Raw genomic sequence first — 21,577 nt, forward strand, 5'->3', positions numbered from 1 at the left:
TATTGACATTTAATTTTAACAACAGAAGCAGTACACTTACAAAATACTGAAATCAGGCAGATGCTCAAAAAAGGAGACAAGTTAATGAGACAGCAATGGCATAGAAATGATCAGGAAATTATAAGTATGCAGCAGATTAAACTCTCATTGTGTGATCCCATTGAAAATAAACAGCAGTGTCTATGTGAAGAATTGTGGTATGTGAGAGTATGGAACTGATAAATTCTTTCCTGAAGACAATGAGATCATTTTGAGACTAGAACAGTTGAGCATACCTTCCATTTCAAATTTGAAATTGAAGAATTTATGAAAATTATGAAATTTGAAAAATTTCATTATGAAAAAATGACATAGGTGAATTCAGTGTCTATATATGTGTGAGTAAGAAAAACAGAAATTGGAGTGAGTGAGATTGAGGGAAAACTATGGGGAGGGTGCTGTTTGAGCACAGGGAGAAATAAAATATACAGGTATCTTAGTGAGGGGAGTATTATAATTTGCTTCTATATCACTGGAACTATAAATAAGAGAATAAGGAATAATTTGAAGTGATTAAATATAATAAGAATATTGTTATTAATTTGGAATAAGACCAAAGTTAAATGGTAAGTTTAGGCTAGATATTAGTGAAAATACAGATAATTAGATCACAGAGTAAAAGCAGTCCACTTATAGTAGATGTCCAAGAGAAGATGAAAGAGGTGCAAAAGTATCTAGCATACCTCTTGTAAGTTAGTGTGAAGAATAGGCAAGATAAGCCAAATTCTTCCAAATTCTGTGCAGTAGAAGTCTAAACCTCCTTATCATTGCTGTTTTGGTTTATTTAGTTGCTGATGCTTTAAAAACTGCTGCTGTGATGTTTCTTGCTCTTACCACATTCTTTGTATCCTTACCCTCAAAATCAAGGCTAATGGATCTTCTTTTTCCATGCCATTGCAAAACAAAACATGGGAACAACGTCTGGACATTATTGATGAGAATCTTGCTTGGAGACTCATCCAAAAGTCTTAGGTGAATAGCAGAACCCCTGTTCTAATCAAAAACACACCTTATCTTTCTTGCAAAGCATTCAGAGCAGTCTTTTTAGAAATGTTTCTTGCTTTGTATTTGGTTGAAAGGGGTTCTTTTTTTTTAAAAAACAAAATAGACTCTTTAAGAATAATACTTGAATTCTTAAAACTGCGTTTTCTGCTCTATTTTTCTAAAGTAATTTTCTATTTGTGACCTAACTCTTCTGCAAACCATCTCACTATACCATGTTCTCATAAGAAAATGTCATCAGGTGAAGAAAGTACCGTGTGTATAAACATTTAACATGTGAAGTCATTCAGATTACATTAATAATGTTACCTAGTTAGAGTAAATGACATATACAGAATACCAGAAAGGAACAAAAATATTTTCAGTGAGAACCTTAAACATTTTCATTGGGGGAAAAACAGCTCTATAGAAGTATGTAATGGAGACAAGTGCAAAATTTTCCTGAAAGGGGTATTTTACATGTCAGTGAAGAACTATGAAATACACATTTGAGTCTGAGGGATGTTCATGAGCGACTTTTTATGAGTATCATCTTCTCTGACCAATCCTTCATAATACCTAAGTCAGAAAGTGGTTGCTAATAATATGTGGAAGTTCTTGCTGGGTTCTTTACCATAAATGTATCTGAAGTGCTGTACAGATACTAATTTTGCTGAAATCTAAAGAAGTTTTGCAGGGAATTCTGGTACTTCATTTTTCCATCCCCAGGAAAAAAAAAAAAAAGATTTTTAATGCATTTATAGGAACCATGTCTTTTTAAATTTCATTTATTAGGCTGTTTTTAGTGTTTACTGCCAGTTGTGATCAGATCATTAATATAACAAATGTAAAGGGAAAAAAAACCAACAGACTACTCTTTGTAATTAAAACAGTAAATATTTTCAACCAAAAAATATATGTATATTCATATTTATGTTAGAAAAACAAATGCTATGAATAATTAGAGACTCCTTTTTTTAATATTTGAGTTATGTCTGATCTAGGAGTGGCTTACTGGTATGGAAAAATGTGTATTTCATATAAATAAGCAAAGTGTTTCCTAAGCAATCAGTAAAACTGTAGCATTACCAATTAACTCGTGTCTGTGCTGAAAAGTTTTGACAGTGGAATCACATCTGTTTACATTGCTTAGAGACATAATCTGCAGATTTCTGCTGACCTATATCTGGCCATTAGTCATTTAACTTTGCAATTTGTTCTGGTTTTTGGGGCACTGAGTTTGAAGAAAAACCTTCATTACCAAAGTGCTGGTTCTGAGCATCTAAAAACATAAAGATATACAGGGAAGAAAAAGGCCTCTAATGTGTTTTCACATTGTACCTTTGCAAAGTTAGAATAAAAGTAATGTCAAATCGAAGAAATTGGTAAAGCTTCATTCTAGAATACCTTACTGTCCTAAGTATAGTTTTCTAGTCGTCATCAATTACATAGAGGGAGGATTGACACTTTTCTTCAGATTCATCATTAGTTTTAATTACTTTATAAATGCAATACTTTTTTTTTGCTTTTAAGAAGCTTCCACCTTAAAAGGCATAAATTTGGAGTTTCTGAAATAGCTGGTCGTGGAAACTTAATGAACCCCCTGCTACTATCTCAGTGCTGGAACCACCTGTACAGAAAACCTTCTGAGACCCTTACTGTGCCACCATTTCTTTTTTAACAATGTTTTCTTTTCCCCACTGCACAACCAGGCTCGGCTCCCTTCGTGCTCATCCACCTATAGTGTTTCTGAGGTATACTTTGCACGTGTTCTCTCACACAGTCGACCTGCTCTCCCATCACACTTCTTTGGTTTTATTTATTTTTTCTTTTTTTGCATTGCACTGTGCACAAATGGGGAAAAATCAGCTTGGGGGGCCGACTTTGCATGATCAACCTGCAACCATGTTCAGCGTGGTTTTAAAATCACTGTACCAGTCTGGGACCACCGTAATGTATAGTCCAACAAGACAGCAACTCCGTAGCATAAAAACATAAATTATTTAATGAAAGAATCTTTAGTTATCTGTTACATTAAAAAGGAGAATACTTTAATAAAAGACTTACAGATGTCCAGATAGCAAGATGCAGTGAAACTGGAAGGACTCTGTAAAAATGACTATCACATTATAGTTAATTTCTTGTCTAGATATAGATTGCTTAGGGATATATAAATTTCATTATTATTTCCCAAAATCCCGGCTTGGTCCACTGCGTGCCCAAAATACATATATTATTGTAAATAATTCCATATCAACTTCACTATAGTCTTCTATAATAAGTTATAGTACCAGCTTAGCAAGATTTGAAAAGAAAAATATATTTTATTGTAATTAAGATTTAAAAAAAAAAAAAGATTATTTATGACTTGCTTTTCACACCTTGTTTTCAGGGGAAAAAGATACTAAGATAAAGTGGAATCCACAAAGTCATAGGATAAAATCAGAATTTATGAAATATTGTCAAATTAGTGCCATGACCCACTGTGTAAAGTTTAGCTTTCAGCTTATAATTGATTAATGGATGAGTATCAAAAAGATGGACTTGAGATTTTCCATAATAATGAATCAATTTTGAACACAGAGAGTTCATTTATTCTGTATTTTAAAAGAATCCCTTAAAGTTGACAAGATATCCTAAAAAGAAGAGTTCACCCTATCTCATACTATTGGACAAGTTCTAAACTTGATGTTAATGTGCTGTTAATGAGTATCATACAAAACGCAAACATAAGGAGCTCACCTACTCAGTTACTGTGTCCCTAAACAGGATTAACTGTGTGTAAGCAATACCTTGCTGATACGCATCTAACTTGTTCTCTAAAGCTTCACTCTCTCGCGCAATCATTCCTAGTACTTCTTTATCCTTATTAATAAAAGGTTTTATAGTTTCAGTGTATGAACAGGCAAAAGATCTTATAAAAAGTTTTTGAGAAGAAAAATGCTTATCAAATTTTCTGTCATAGACAGATAATGGCAGTCTGGCTTTACCAGCAGACAAGTTGTTTTAAAGATAATCAAGTATGTATTCTTAAAGGCACCTGATATGTATATTGCAGTTTGGGCCTCATTACTGTATTATATGAAAGCCTTGCTGTTTTCATCATGATAATCATCAAAACACCAATATGGAATAAATAGATAATACTATACTCACACACATACCAAGACACAGTGGTTTTTTTCTAAGTTAATGCAAGGAGCAAGAAATAAAATCTAGTGCTTACAGATGTAAGACAAATGCCATCTCCACTTGACCAGTCATTCTTCTGAATGATCTATATGAAATTTAAAAAGCAGCTCTGGATCAAATGGCATTCCAGCTTGATGTCACATTGTTTCCCAAGACTCCCACTGTGATAGTTCCTTCCTGCAAAAATGGTCAACATTCTCTTTGAAATTATGAAGGAAATGTGCCACTTTCAGAGAAATTGCACTCTTGCTTTGCCTGCAACTTCAGCCATTTGTCTTTTTCACATTCTGGAGGCATCACTGAAAGAAATACAAACAGATGCTTTTCTTAGTGGCTTGTCAATCAATATATACAGATCTCATTCTTGATCAGATTCCAAAAACTATTTAACCTTGTCCAAAGCTATCAGGCTATAGTACGAGGATATTACCTGGATATTATCCCATAAGGGATATGTGGTGTAGTTTATAACTTTATAAAAGATCCGTCCTTCAGAAATACAGCTTAATGTCAAGACGTATGTGCAACAAAGCTTACTTAACTGCTGTCACCTGCTATTATTTTGTAAAAAGTAATAGGCTGCAGTAAGTTAACAACCTCCTGACTTATAACTGATATGTTAGAAATTCTCTTAAATTAAGATATTGTTAAATAGAGTCCTAAAAGCCTGCTATTAGGTTTGATCAAGGGTAAGAAAAGGATTGGTTTTATATTGCATGTCTTGTCAGTGAAAAAAAAGGACCACACTCTTGATAGAATTCCAGAGTTTCTTGAGTCTACATGTATTTCTGTTGTTCTTATTCCAAGGAAATACTTTTCTTAAGCTGATTCTTAAGCAACAGTTTCACAGCTTCTTAATTTTTTCATGTCCAAGTTATCTACAAATAGCTTTGGACCTTCAAAGAATGCCAAGAGCACATAGACAAGAGAAATGGAGTTGCAGTTCAGCAAATGTGCCATCTGAGAGGTAGAGCAAAAGACAAAATAAAAGATAACTTGATCTAAACAAGTTCTGAAACCTGTTTTCCAGAAATAGATATTGCAGATTCATCTTAAGGAACTTTCTTGTAATTTTAATTTTTGAGAAAAGCTCTGGAGTATTGAGTGTATTGGCAATCCTAGAACTAAGGTAGACAAAAAGGAAAGTGAGTATACTATCAGGGAATTTTTTATGCTGTTACATAAAATCAATTAAAGATCTTTAATTGAAGAATTAAAAGATCTTCCAGCAGAAGACAAAGGTGGGTTCTGTATATTCTGCATTGCAAAGAATTTGAGGTGGAATTCGCTCCCTAATTTTCTAAATAGAATCTTCTTTGTAGAGGTTGTTTTCCATCTTAGAGTCCAATAATTAGAAAAGGCATCTTTGCACTGGTTCTTTTTTATTTTCATCAGTTACACTGGTGAAACTATGGATGTGGTCAACTGGGTGACTTGAGAGAAGTGGGCAGAATTTTTTTTTAACTTCTATTTACCTTTAGATACAGAAAGTTTTTCATAGTTAGCTGAACTTCAGGCATTATAGGGTAGTAGTATTATACACTTAGCTACCCTCAGTCAGCAACTTAACAATTCCACTTACCTAGAATGAGAAGCTGTCTCTGGTTTAAGTCAATTAAATCAAAGTGAGTTTCTTTGAAAAGGATTTCCTCATGGCAAGAGAAGTAAGAGCTTTAATGCTCAAAAATGGTGTAGCAATATAATATAAATTCATATTCTCTTTGGATTTCATGATATGCAATAAAGTTTTTCCCCCCTTTCATAAAAGCCTGTTAGCTTTATGCTTGTAATATTTGTAAGTGTTAGCAGGAGTACTTAAATGATCTTTCTAAGAGTGGAGATATTAATTAGGAATGATGCCAACTTAGCACTTGTACAGTGTAGTATGTCTGTAATACATCTATAATTTACTCTTTATCCAGTAGTTACAAAATATAGTAAATTTAATTTAAATACCAGTAAGTAGTTCACTTAAGAAATCGGTTAGATCGGATCATCTTTACATCTTTCATTTTTGAAGTACTTTGAGTTCAGCTTGTATCTTAAAAATGCTGTTCAAAATGTAAAACTGACTGACCAATGAAAGAAGGTCCATAGTATCCTAATTTGTGTAATTACTTATAGGTAGTATTATGCAATGGCCCCATTTTTTATCTTCATTTGTATCTCAGAATTTTTATTACTGGCATCAATCTCTCTCTTTCTTTCCCTTCCTCTCCTCTGGCTTCTGCATGTGCTATGTGTTTGGCTAAAAGCGTAATGAAGGAAACCTATTCATCTGCTGACTGAAAGTATAGTGGCAGCAAAATGTTTATTGCAGAGCTATCCCTTGCTTAAAAAATTAAAAAGAAAAGAAGGGTTTGCAAAGAAGACATTAAGGTCTGTAGCACGTCATGAATTTTTTTAGGCTCATTGAATGGTTAGAACATGATGCCTTGTGTTATGAAAGACCTGCAAAGTTTTATGCTATTTTTCTCTCCCACGAAGTAAATTATTTCCAGAAAAACAGTTTTGGAATATGTATTCACTGCATACTGGTTAATACGATTTGACTGTATACTCAACATTGTTAGTTACACAACAGAGACTTCTGTATCCTTACCTGATAATACAAGAACAGAGGGACCAGTACAGGACATTAAGTACCTGCAATATTCAGAGAGAGGGAGATACTGTTTCCTGCAATAGGTAGTTTATCTGTTGAATTCACAGCTTCAGAACTCCATTCAGAGACTGCAGGAAGATTCTCAAGAGTTCTAGGTTAAAGTATTCTATATATTTTATATAAAGTATATATTACACAACATTGTAAATAAACAAATCTTTTTCTTTAGAGTTGAAGTCAGGTAAGAGACTGTTTCTCCTTGTAATTAGGCTACTTTGAAAAGAAGTCAGTGCTGCAAGAGTGAGAACTGCAATTCTGACTTTCAGGCATTTACCACCAGCATAGAATCTAGAACTGAATTTTAGGTAGAGGCTTTTAAGTACCACTGTCAATACCTGCAGTAAATCTGCACTGCTCTGCACAATTGTTTTGAGTATGGGCGGATCTTATATCTTAAGGGCAGAGAGGACTGTTTTTGACAGTCAGACTTAAGAGCAACCTTAATGTGGTAAGCCCAGCATTTCAGATTTGCTGCCTATCTGCAAATTCTGCATCCAGGACTTAACAAAAAGCTTTTCTGTCTCTCTTACACTACTAAGGTATGCCAGCTTCCTTGTGCTGGCTTAAGACTGTGGCAGCCCCTTATACTTCATAGTCCTTTTGTTAAATTGGGTTTCTTACCTTTTTTTTCAAAAACACTTCTCCCTAGATTACTAACCAGTGAGCTAATGCAATTTTTGAGTTAGTTTATTCAGATATTATAACTCATAAATTTCCAGCACCACTTTGTCACATAAAAAATTTAGAAGAATAAATTTGACCACAGTAATTGACTGTGCAATTGTCAAATAACTGAAAGAGTGTTCAGTCAATTCTTAAGTACCAGCAAATGCTTTAATGTCAGTATTGTTTTTATAATTATGGATTTACTGTAATTGAAAGGAAAATTCTAAGTGAACATTCACACACAGTGTCCGAACCATGAATTGCATATTGTTCAAGTTATGTTTCTAGGACTATTCTTGAAGATCATTAGTACAACAGCAAGAAAAGTATGACATAATCCTAAGAAAATGTAGGTAGATGAAATACCATACGTAGCCTTTAGACTTTCAGGTATAATTAGGAAATTATGTGGGTTTGTTATGGGTCAGATTATTAGGCTGGTTTTATATTCAGTATTTATGCCCTTGTCTTACAAACTATTTTAAATGTATAATGCATAAACTTGACAAGAGTGGCACAAAGTTTATATTTTTTAGATCAATTAATTTCCGTTTCTGTGATGCTATACCTTGGATAAGCGAGACAAAATGAAATAAGTATAACCAGTTCCTCTCCACTCTCTTTTCTGTTTTCAAGCAGAAATCCATCAGATAGAGAATTTGGTTCTAAACATCTGACATACATTCACTAATGCATTGAAGAAAAACCGCTTCATTAAGTTGCGTTTGCCTAACTCATTGCTTTGTGAACTCTATGCCCGTGGAGCTGCTCTTTGAACTTTGAAATAATGTTTTTCCAAGTTAGCTCTGTCTTTATTGGTGAAAAATTCATTTTCATTCATGGTGAGGTTTTCATTTTGTTTATGGATACAACGTTACCTCATGTGTCAGCTGTGTCTTTAACAAGATCCTCAGCTTGAAAAGAGAAAAAATATCATGAAATAAAAGCGGAAAAATATCTTGAGAAAAAAAAATGTCTTTATGTTTCTGTGATATCTACAGCTCAAAAATGAACACAACAGAGCCAATAAAGATATACTAATCATTTGGGTTTTGTACAGTTATACTGTTATGATGTAGTCATGCTTTTATGTGCTATATTTTTACAGTTGCTAATGGAATGGTGAGTTTTAAATAGAATTTGTAGGTTTTTCTCTTTCAGACATGAACAAGAGGTCAAAGCTTTCTATTTGGTAATTGATATTTAAAGAATTACTTTTTTATTGTGTTTTGCTTTGCTGATAGTAGTACTTTGGGCTTAAGAAAAACAAATGGAATAGAATTCTAACTTTTAGAGAAATATGGTTTCCTCAGGAAACTAAAATGCAAAACTTTATGAAAAAACAGTGATCTAATATCCTTTTTCATAGAAAACAACATTACTACTTCTATCTTCATTCTTGTTATTGGGATCAGCAGCTGCACAAATATCTTATGTAGCATTCTCTCTGCAATACCAGAATAGAGATTTATTCTTGCCATAAGAACTAGATGACATATAAAGAAAGGCATGACAGATCATAAATGAAGGAATGGGAAATCTTCAAGTTACATTAGGAAGGAGAGTGCACTATAGCAGTAATCTGATCAAGGTGTAAGTGAATAATTTTGATGAATGTCACTGTACAGATATGTACAATACAATTCATTTTTAAAATTTCATTAACAAATATCTTCCTACATTTGTACTTGCACTTTGAATGCACTTAATGTTTGTTTATCCACTGTGCTACATCCCAAATTAGATCCATCAGTATTCTATACATTCAAAATAAAAGCAAAATTATACTTAATCCTGCAGCTTCCCTGTGCATGGTACTTGCACCTTATGACTTCTGTCAAATAAAATTATCCCCTCATATAGAAGTTTTGCACATGTTTTTTTTTTGTTCTGTACTTTTACATTCACTCCAAGCAGTAGGTTCTTTTACAAAGAACTATTTAACATTCAGGAGAGTGGTAAAAACTGTGGCTTTGAAAGTCATCTCATTTCCTATTAAAGTTTTTGGTTTAGAACTTATCTTCATAACCTATCAAATTTGTAATACTTTTTGCTTGTTTTTATTTTGGTAAAATGCTTGCCCGCTGTGCATTTGTCAAGGAGAGAATACAAAAAAATCAGTGTATCAATTAGGAAGCATAGGCGCTAAGAAATGGAATAATAAAATCACAGATATATTCCAGGTAATGTTATATACATTTCTATATTATAAAAATCAAGTAGTTCAGAAATCATTTCCATCCTTCTTCATTTGAAACCTTAAAGTTCTTTGCTTTTTGTTTCAAGAAAAGATAAGTCCTTACGTTTCAATTTTAAATTCCCATATGTGAATTTGTCCCTTTCTTCTTCTTCCCCAAAATCAGGAGACATTCCATCCTGCCTTGTGGTAGAGATGTGCAATCCTTGATGAAACAAATTAGGTCAAGTCACAGAGCTATGAATATCATTTTTCTTTTGATTGGTTATAGTTTAGACCCACATGTGTAATCTACAGTTGCACCTTCCAGAGGCAGTCTTGTCATTATTTATTTATAATTACATCCATTTAATCAATTTTTTTTCCATTTACTTATGCTGTAAGATACCATACCTTAGACTGTATGGTATCAAAACTGTCTTGATTAGGTATGCCTGTGAGATTCCTTTCTAGACAGTCTCTCTCTTTTTTTTTTAATCCAGAAGCAAGCTCCTCAGCAGCATAAAATGTTCACTGTTCATTTGGACTTAAACAGTTGTTTGAGAAGCCGTACGTTTGCTTGTACTCTGTTACAGCAGTAATAACGCTCAGTGCAGCTGCTTTCTAGGTTCAGCTCCCAAAAGCAGTCTAACTCTTTGGAGTCATCTTCCAAAGAAGTCTCTGGAAAATTAGCCTAGATAATTTTCTACAGTCTCTGGAAAATTAGCCTAGATGATCATATCAAAGTAGATCTGAGCTTCTGTTACATTCTGTTATGGCTTTTGGAGTATCCACTGATGTAAATGCTGTAAGTGTGATCTAATTTGTCTGAGTCTCTAGTGGACAGTATCTGTTTTTGACACATGGAAATCAGTTTAGATATGCACAACAGTGTCAGTGTCAGTTACATACAGCTCAAATGTCAGTGGATTCCCATCAGTGCTCCTTACGTTATCTTCATGTTTTCCAGCTTTTCAAGTGCGATTTTGTAACCTGGAAACAAGTTTTTGCTAAGCCTAATTACCATATCACATTTCACTTAAGAGCTGGAAGAGAGGAGTGTCCATATTCACAATATTTTCCATATCCCTTTCTCTTCTACCAATTTCCAAGATTCCGTGCTGCTGAAGAAGCCCAGCCAAATTAATGTTCTGTGCTCAGCCTGATGTGCCGGGCATATAACTGCTGGGAAGAGGCTGCTGATTGCCATTGTGCTGGATTTTGCAATCTGGAATGCCGAATTCGAGAGCATTAAAGAAATCTTATCCTTTTGAGCCTTCGAGGCTCAAAGCAAAATCCTAAGTGCAAATCATGTTCCCAGCAATTCTGTATTTCTGCTTGCTTTCAAAAAGAACTGCTAACTTGTGTTTGATAGTATAGTTTCAGCGTAGCATTTGCTCTATTCCAGTATCTCCCTTCCATTGCTTTTGAACTCTCTGAAATCATCAAGTTACTCATCCATGAGGATTCTGATTTCACTTTGAGGATTCTCCTCAGAGAAATATAGTGAGTGTTTCTGCTTCAACAGACAGGCAGAAGCATAGCTCTTCACTGAGTTCACTGTACTGGTAATTTACTGCTCAGAAGATAGATTCACAGACTAAAGCTTTGTTTTTCTTATAATTCTTGCTCCCTAGTTTAAATGTTAATTTAAAAGAGCTATGTTCATTTTTATATCTGAACGTGTACAAGTCTGAATTTTCATCCAAGTACTATATACATCAGTGAATATAATGAACACTGTTTTCATTATTCAAAAATTTTCCATACTGATATTCACTGATCTTGTACCTGAAGCCCTTCAAATTTGATGCTCCCATCTCAAATAAAAATGTTAAGCTTAAGCAAAATCATTAACAGGAATTCATTAATGCAGAAAGCATCATGTCATTTTACATAACCATGGGAAACATGCTTTTTTTTGTAAGGGAAAATCATTTCGGTTCTTTGTCAGATGTGATTCTAAACAGCTAATTACTGAAATTTAAACTTTTTGTAAGTACAGACTTTATTAAGGATAGTAAAGGGAGCATCCCTCTCCTTTCAGTTCAGGTGAGACAGTTGGCTGTTGGAATAGAAAACAGTTCTGTAGCAGAAAGCCCGGAATAGTTACCAGGCGAGACTGTGTTGCATTTTCTGCCTCCATACTGATGCAAACTTCATGTTTTGTGCTGGAAAACTTTCTTAAACCATTTTCAGGGGCACTCATTTTCTCCATGTCCTTCCTGAGACATGTACTGAGTGATTTTCACATATGCTGAGCACTCCAAATGCAGTTGAAATAGATGGCAGCTCAGGGGCTTTGCATTCAGAAATAAATCCAGATGTAGGCATGTCAAGTTAAATTTAGTCTAGACATCTCTATGTCTCAGTTTCTCATTTGTAAGGTAAAAATATCCCTCTGCTTCACAAAGATTTTATAAAAATAAATTACTTCATGTGTACAGGGACATTTTATATTGTAGAAAAAAGCACAACAGAGAAATCTATGAAGACCTACGTAATTCTGTGTTCAGAACAGAGATTGAATAGTGTTTAGTAAGTGAAACATGAAACCACTTTTTGAACAGAGATGTTAAAATGAAATAGCCTTATCTTGTCTCATGCAGAAGTTCTACTGAAAATAATTCCAATGAAATCATAATGCCTACACGTCAAAAGAAAAATCAGGGCTGCACAAGTAATATTGATCAGATGTTTCATAACTATCAAGTGTTTCACTTAAATGTTACTTGAGTGTGTTTGAATGAAGAACTTATTTTGAAATTCACAAAATCTTTTGAAATGTGATTTTGAGGTTCACACTATTCAAGAAGAATAGCTTCCTTATTTTGCAGTAACTTGGAAATTGGATTGTTTTCATGCTGCATTGAAGTTGGTTGTTGCTGGGTCAAGGAAGACAAATGTGAAGACAAATGAAAATTCATTTAAAAGCAAAATGCTTGTAATAGAAATGAAACATTTTAAAATGTCAATCTTGTTAGTGTATGTTAAAGGTTAGGGAGTAATTTATAGTGTACTTGAGGACAAGAGTTTTATACATCACTTCTCTATTTTTAGTCCATGTGATTGACAGCAGCTTAAAGTCAGTTGAACTGGAATGGGCAAGGAGTTGAAATAATCTGAATACTGGTGAGACAGGATATAACTCAGCTATCTAACACATCTAAGGCTGATGTGTCAGTCAGATTGCCAGGGTATGAGGTTGTGTGAAAATCAGACTGAATGGTGGCGTGATAATTCCACAACATACAGAATTCTCAAAGCTCCACACAGGGTTTTTCAAAGGAAGGAATTCAGGGAGAATATTTGACTTATTTTACCAATGAGTGCTCTTTAACAAATACAGGTAGCATATCTATGTACAATGTTACACATTAAATATACTGCTCTTAATTATTTTCTCAAATGCCTGCTATTACTTCATATTCAGCATAAAGACAGCAAGAGTTCAAAAATATAGAACACCTGCTTGTATACACACACACCAATTAAGGTAAATTATTTAAATTTCTCCTCCTCTCATATTACTGCTTTTAAACAGATAATTGCTTAGTTTATGATTCCTTTTAGTAATAGGTATGTCTGTATGCCAGTAGAACTACAGTAGTTAGCATCATTTTTATCTGTGGAAAAAACACAGCTGACTCAAGTTTCTAAACTGTTTCCCTACAAAGAACGCCCAGAAATGATGGGAAATAAAAGATGGAGGGAAATTGGAAGCAAATGCAAAGGATCTCTGTCATATAGGTTAATTTTATGTCATTCTTTTCGGTGAAAACATTTGTTCTTTTAATAATCTGCTTTAACTTTTGGTTAGCCCGGAAGTAGTCAGACAGTTGGACTAGATGATCTTTGAAGGTCCCTTCCAACTGAAATATTCTATTCTTTTCTATTCTATTCTATTCTATTCTATTCTATTCTATTCTATTCTATTCTATTCTATTCTATTCTATTCTATTCTATTCTATTCTATTCTATTCTATTCTATTCTATTCTATTCTATTCTATTCTATCCTATCCTATCCTATCCTATCCTATCCTATCCTATCCTATCCTATCCTATCCTATCCTATCCTGTCCTATCCTATCCTGTCCTTGTCCTGTCCTTGTCCTATCCTTGTCCTATCCTATCCTATCCTGTCCTTGTCCTGTCCTTGTCCTATCCTTGTCCTATCCTACCCTGTTCTGTTTTGTTCTATAATTCTCGTGTCTGTGGCAAAAAAGAAGGGCAGAAGGAATCTCATTCTCTTATATCTCTTAGGAAATTTATTCACTCTGCCTATATTTACACAATCTACCTCTCAAATTGAAGAATATTTGTAGGGCATTTGGGGATTACTTAAGATTTTCATTCAAACAAATTAAAGATCTTGCTCACAGTTAATGATACAAGTAGTAGAATTGTTTTTTTCCCCAAGTGCATTGTTCCTAGAGATTTTTTATATCTTATAAATCCCACATGGATTCTGTTAGTGCTGAACAGAAATATCTGTTGGAGTTTGTGCAGAAACTATTTGACAATATTTTTTTTTGTCTTGATTTAATATAGACATTAGCTTATACAAGATGCACATCCTCTGCAGACTTGTGTATAATAGTTGATATTGCTTCTCTGGACAAAAACAGTATGATCTTGAATGAGCCCTGAACAGCCCCTAAAATATCACAGAAACATGCTGTTTCCAGTGTTACTCATATAACTTACTTGTATGCTGTCCCATACTCTTAAGAACACAAAATCTTTTTTTATTTATACAAATGTAAATTTTTCATAAAAATTCCTGTGAAGAAATAACACACTTCCTTTCTCTTTGCCTCTTTCTTATTCTCAACTATCAATGAAGTCTATGCTGCCAGTTTGTAGTAGCATATTTGAGAGAAAATTAATATTCAGCATTATATTTGCATCCCAGAAGACTGCACTTTGCCTTTTGATCTGTGTTTTTTTTTTCCAAATATTGAATAATGTCTTTTTTTTATACCACTCCTGTAAAATGAACCAATTCAACCCTCATGTTTCTGTGGTGTGTTCATCAATCCACTTCCACTGTCCTGTTTGGAGACAGTTAGGATGAACAGTAATCCGACCCTAAGACTTCATGTATGCGTTTATAGTCTACAGGGAAACAATGATCAAATTTAAATATAATTTAACGTAAAAGGTGGGTGACTAGGAAAAACCTCAGAAAGGAGAATTTAGTAATATACAGTTGAAGATATAAAGATACATTCAAGATTTGAAGATTAGTTTTCTTTAGTGTAAAGCCTATCAAGCATAACACTTTAATAAGTCTTTAAAATATGCTCCTAAAATAATTTTGCTTTCAGATGCTTGCTTCTTCCCACTGACTCTGAATGAGTAATTCCATGTGTAGACTACTACATTATTCATTTCTAAATTTTGTTGAGGTGAATCTCACCAACAGTGCTTCTCCTTTTTAGGAATGTATTGAGTAATATTTGTTACTATCAAATTTCTAGAGTTCACTTTCCTTTTCTGAAAAGTTTTCATTATCAAAGGAAGAACATTTCTCTAGTTTTGAACTGACTGTTGTCCAGTTCAGATGGCAATAAAGCATCTCTGAAGACCTTGCATTTTCAGCTCAGTTTAAGAGTACTGTTTGAATAAGGATGCATTCCAGAAATAGGAAGGTTGCAGCTTGTAATAGCATTATTTAATGCTCAAATACTTTGTTAGAAGTTTTCGGAAGTATGGAATCCCAGGTGTACTTCAGCTGTGATTTTTTTTAACAACCTCATTTTTATATTCTGTATTAGTTCAATGATGAGCAAATTCTCTCTGTTCTTCAGATTAGTTTTAAAACAACTTTTTTAATGAAGCCAATGTATCTCATTACATTTTTCAGTTTTTCCCTAGTTTAACCTTACATATATTGCACAGGCTAATAGGCCAAAATGAATACTTTTTACAGTGTTGTTATACCAGTTTGAGACATTATTATTCTTGCTTTATTTTTATTTTATGTATTTAGCTGCAGATACTGATTAATGTGCATTACACTCTTAGGGGAAAAACAGTATTTGAGGGAAGAACTATAGAACCATTAAAGTTGGAAAAGCCCTCCAAGATCATCTGGTCCAACCATCCCCCTACCACCAATATCACCCACTAAACCCTAAGCACCAGGTCCAACCTTTCTTTAATCACCCCCAGGGACAGTGACACCACCACCTCCCTGGGCAACCCGTTCTAATGCCTGACTGCTCTTTCTGAGAAGAAATGTCTCCTCGTTTCCAACCTGAACCTCCCCTGGCGCAACGTGAGACCATTGCCTCTAGTCCTGTTGCTGGTTACCTGTGAGAAGAGGCCGACCCCCAGCTCCCCACACCTTCCTTTCAGGTAGTTGCAGAGAGCAGTAAGGTCTCCCCTGAGCCTCCTCTCCTCCAGACTAAACAACCCCAGTACACTTTGAAAAGAGAATGTAGCCATTGCAATATGTAGTAAAGATTGAGTGGCACTGAGATATTTCTTGCCACTGGAATGTTATGCATTATAAAGTTATAAGAAGCATTTACATGAAATAGTCACGGTCTGCACCGTAGGGCTAGATTCTACCTCTTAAGTAAATTACGTGCACACGATAAAAGCAGCAACATCATGCTTTTCCACGTCCTGCAGAATAAATTGTCTTCATAATACTGCTGAAGTTTCATGTAGAGATTACGTGAGTTATACACTTTCTCAGAGACTGTAAGTAACTTGTAGTGTGAGGAGTACCTCATAAACAGGTCTGACATTTATGAGACAGCTAAGAGGAATAGAGTTCTCAAATTGTTAGCTGCTGCTGTGCTTTGCATATCCTGCTTCCTTCATTACAGCTTGGCGACCTCATTCCCTTTCCTGTACCTTTGTCCTCTGTGTGTATATATGTTTGGGTTTCTGCTGGTGGTTCCACGTTCTGCATGCTTTCCTAAAAGCGGAGCAATATGCTTTCCCATAAACGATGGAGATTATGGGTTAGCCTCCTACAGTTTCTGTATATCAAAAAATGAGCTCTTTTTGTTGGTGATAGATCATGTTTTAATGTCATTGTTCTGAATTGTTCTTCATGTTGTAAAACTGAGTTGGAATGTACTCCCATAAGAGTTAGCTTTTCATATTGGGCTGGAAACTCTTCATCATTGTTTGCAATTTATTATAACCAATGGCTTCTAATTGTATGTACCTCCCATAATGAAGAGCTGACTTAATATTCTGTGCTAATCTTGTTATGACTTAAAAAAGGTAAGTTATTTCTCTAACCGTTCCTAATAACCATGGTAAAGTGTTAAAGGGTTTTTTCAATTTTCTTTTTTCTTTTTTTTTCACATTAATTTTTCACTTGTAGCATGAACTTTTCTTTGTGTCTTTTTCTATATTTTTTTTTGTGGACTGATTTTTATTTGCAGCAAAACACACCATTTAGACTTAAATAAATCCAATTTAGTATAGTCATTGATTTCATTTTTCAGACCAATCATGTTTGATAGATAGAAATTGTCAGTAGGTTTCTTTATTTTACCATTCCCTTAATTTATTTTGGAGTACTTTATTTCACTTTCTATTTAATGCTTCAGCCTGTGGGAGAAGGCTTACTCTGCATTCTAGCATGATGAAATTATATCTTAAAGAATATAAAATCCAAATTGCTTTAAAAAAGACAACAACAACAAAGAAAGAGTAATATGAATTTAATGTTTTGGGTTTCATTACATTCTGCCTGAATGTATCTTCTGCCATGATACGTTGTGAGCCAAGGGTTTCGAGAATGGAGAAACAATAAAACTACACTTTCCCTGTGTAAGGAGAGACAGCCACAGTGTATTATTTCTGTAACTGGCTGTGAATGAGAAGAATTATATTAAATAATAGTATTACTGATCACTTGCCCCAGTCAGTCATGGTGCTATGTGCAATGTGATACGGATTCTTTACTTTGTAGTAGATGTGAAAAGAATATATATTTTTTTTTGTAAATGTCACATTGAACAAAGTAGTAAAACATACAAATAATGAGTATGATAAAAGGCACTTTAAAGCATATAACCCCATTGATACAAAGCTCCTTTGCAGCTAAAACTGTATGTGTTAGAAAACTGGTGGGTTTTAATCAAAATCATATTTTACAGCAGTTATGTTTTAAAATAGCATTTAGGATATCAATGTGCAATTCATATTAAGCAACAGGTATTACATAATAATGAATTATGATGTCAGTTATGTTAAAATATGGTTTGTATTCTGCAGCTGTGAGCATAGGTTGGGAAACAATCAAGTCTAGCTGGTCAAGCCTTTTATTTTATTATCATGGATTCCTCTTCCACAGCTGCTTTTAAAATCTGTGGGAAGCAAATTATTTCTCATACGGCATATGTTGCCCATCAGGTGAGTGATAAAATGTAAACTTTAGGCTGGTTGTAAGAAATCAAAAAGTAAATTTAAATTTGTCACTGAAGTCCTCTGTGTGCACAGAATTAAAATATGACCTGTAGGAGGCTGCGTGTGAAGCCAGCTGTCTTTTGTTACCATTGTCATTTGGACACTGTAAGAGCAAAACTTTGTCAGCACGTATTTTATATTGGAAGATTTGATCTGCAAATCTCAGCTGCTCTGTTCATTATAAATCTCTTGTTTTTGTCCATACACTAGCTCCACTATAGGTTGGAAGGGCTTAAAGATGAACTGAGGAGGAATAGAGGCTACAACTCGAGAGTAACTATTACTGCTCAAAGGAGCTGTTTTCCATTCGCAAACATTGCTTTGCGCTATGGGTTTGGGCTCCTTCTGTTCCTCCACTTTGTTGAAGACTCTCTCTTGACTTCCATTTTACTTCTTTAGCACTGTCTTTGTCTGCTAACATTTTTCCTCCTTCTCTAGTAGCTTTTATCTGTGTCCTTTGGATCACATATTTTACTTAGTTTATTTTGGTAGATTGTTTCAAATGTTTGTGTTTTGTATTTTTGTTTTTATGCCTTTTTTTCTTTAGGACTATGTTATCTCACTGAGTTTCATTCCACAGTTTGCTGAATTGCTTGGTTATTTTGCAGCAGGCACATTCCTCGTTTTCTCTTTTCATATGGTTTGCAGTGAGAAATAAGAGAGCCTCTTCCATTTTAAACAGTAGTCTTACACACATAGGCCCATGTCTCCTTTTGCATACACTGTCTGTTGGCTTGCCACGTCCCATCCTGCTTCTCTAATTCTCTCAGTCTGCGCCTCTCTTTTTTGTGCTTTCTATCCTATCATTACACCATCCGTTTGGTCCAGAATTGTCCTCTGGTAAATAACAGATAAATATTTACTTCTTCCAAAGAGAGTCCATGTCATGCCTTTAAAATCTGGTAAAACAACTCTGGGCCAAATTTGGGCATCATTAATATTTTGTTTGCAGTTTTCTTGTGTAGTATTTTTGGTGGGAAGGAGGGAGGTTTTGGATTTGGTTACTTTTTGTTTGTTTTTTTTTTTTTCTTTATTTTGTTTTAAACAACAGTTTTTTTCAGGAAAGGACACCATAATCCACTCTAAGTTGCAACATTACTTTCCATAAGTTATTCCATTACAATAAGTAGACTGTGTTGCGCTGTAGAATCCAATTTTTATGTGAATATACATTTGGGGCAAGCTGCTGTGGAACAGAAGAAAGAGGTTTAGAAGTGGGCACAGCTGTCTTCAGTCTTAAATGGTTGCTCCTTTATGAAGACAGCCTTTTTGGGGTTCAGTGTGTATCATTCTTCATTAAATGTCAGACCATACATATTCACTTTCTAAACAAGTTTTCTGTAATTCCAAATCAAATTAATTCCTTTGTTTTTTTCAGCAAAGACAAATGTTCTGCAAGGGAAATTACACCCTCAGTGTCATCTGTGCTATTCCATTTCTTTGACTTTTTGTACATGGTTTTACATTATTATTCCTCACTGAAATTTATCAATGCATCTGTCACTAAAGTAAAAAAGAGAAGGATTCAGTTCATACTCTCTTAGATGTTTGTCTTCCTGTGAAGTTTACTTTAGCTTGTATACAGCTGGGGGTTTGTCCACATGAAGAGCTTTGTATTCAAGTGTTACCAGTTCAGACAGCTGACCTGTCATAAGACAAACTGCTGTTCACATTGGTTGGTCTAAAAACTTGCAACTTCAGTCTTTATTGCATGGTGTCTTTCCAAACCTGAGAAGAATTAACAAGAGCCGATGCTTCTGTAGAGATAAAGTTCAAACTGTGTTGTGTTTACAGGACTGATACTCCTCAAAACCAATTGTTTTTCCAATCTGCATGGTAACTGGATGGAACTTGAAATATCCTGTATTACCGGAACATTAGACCAATGTGAATCCTCCCATTTCACTGGAGTCAGACCAATATATCTGGAATAGCACAGTGGCAGCTAAGCATCTAGGAAGAGGATTTGTTGAGAAACCAGTAGTCATTCTCACACAGTTACTTTTTAAAGTAGAATTGCACTGTGAAATTCATTCTGAATATAACACTTCTTTTAACCAAACAGAAACAATTAAGTAAATTTATCTGGCTCCAGACAGAAGCTGTTTATACAATTGTGAGTTGCCTATGCAATTTGAAAGCTTATTAAATATCTTCAGAATCAGTTCAATCTAGGTTAACCATTTTTTAAATCTTTCTATGTCATACCCGAAAATATCAGTAATGGAATTTTAAGACACATCATAGCACAGTTATGTTAGTATTTTGTCTAATCATAAAACAGAGGACCTAGATTCAGAGTTACTGTAATTACAATTGTATAAGAAAATGTGGATTTTTTTGTTAAAATAAGCCTAGGCTGGAGCTTAACACATAATTTTAACCACTGTGTTCTTTGAGTTTACTCTATTAATCTGTCCTTAAGTCATCTTGTTTTTTTATTGGGGGGGAGGGGTGTTAAATTGCTTATATCAGATTCTGTCCATCAGCTAGTACCCTTCTGCTTAAACATATTTATCACATGTAGAGTAAGGAAGAATGTTGCTGAAAATATGTAGAGCCTCTGTCTTAGATCCCAGGAGCTTGCCCATTACATCTCTGTATTTTGCATTCTTGTTAACTTCTGTAGCTCATAGACTCTGTGCTCTCTCTGCAGGTCCAGTCTAGGTGCAGCAGCAAGGAGAACATCCTCAGAGCAAGTGAGTACTGAAACTTCGTAGCTCTATTGTGAAACTAACATTGCCTACATGACAGCAAATTATAGTCAGATACAGCTGGGATGTACGTGAGTTTGCAGAAGAAATGTAATAACTTAAGCCAATGAATTTCAGTCCAAAGAGAAAGTAAAAGTATGAATAGCTTATAGTGTTCACATATTAACTGACAGTTGCCTTTTTTTTTCTTTCCATGTTGTTTTAGTAATAGATATTTCACTCTTAACTTGAGAAACATAAGTTTTTAATCCTGTAGGCACTACAGTGGAACAATAGGAAAGGAGTTTGGTTTCTGTTTTGATTTTCCTATCATCAGAGCGTTGATGATACTGAAACTACTAGCACAGTTCTCATTGAAGAATTATTAACCAGTGTGCCTCATGATGGCAGAAAAAGGCAGAAGATTCCCAAGTATATTTTCAGTACCCAGGATATGAAGGGCTGTAGAAAAAGCAAGAGTTCCAGGCATTATACTTGTAAAGTTGTATATACATATATTTTTCTATTTTGATTATGCAGTTTGTTTTCCTGCTTACTGCTAAAGATAAAGCTTCTGAGACAGTGGTGCAGCAACCAGCACCAAATGGCTGTAGTATAAAGGTTGTTTGCTGTCGCACAATTTCCCAGCTTTCACTGCTGTACACGTTTTTCCCTATCATCTCCCTTCATTTTTCCAACTTTTCCTTTTAAGAAAATATTAT

General features: G+C 34.5%; 1 protein-coding gene across 32 annotated transcripts in view; it reads left to right on the top strand.

Annotated features, from left to right (window-relative positions):
* Positions 1-21,577, top strand: part of GPHN (gephyrin) — a 285,375-nt gene that overhangs the window by 212,794 nt on the left and 51,004 nt on the right. For 14 of the 32 annotated variants that reach the window (XM_080595305.1, XM_080595308.1, XM_080595307.1 and 11 more), the window contains one exon: positions 20,819-20,861. In XM_080595305.1, coding sequence (XP_080451431.1) covers positions 20,819-20,861 — 43 coding nt within the window. Of the gene's footprint in view, positions 1-2,732; positions 2,775-18,372; positions 18,436-20,818; positions 20,862-21,577 lie in introns of all 32 variants that reach the window. The other 18 variants (XR_013952182.1, XR_013952183.1, XM_080595302.1 and 15 more) reach the window with 3 other exon arrangements.

Source organism: Anser brachyrhynchus, assembly GCF_964034855.1.
Source record: "Anser brachyrhynchus genome assembly, chromosome: 5".
Taxonomy (NCBI): Eukaryota; Metazoa; Chordata; class Aves; order Anseriformes; family Anatidae; genus Anser; species Anser brachyrhynchus.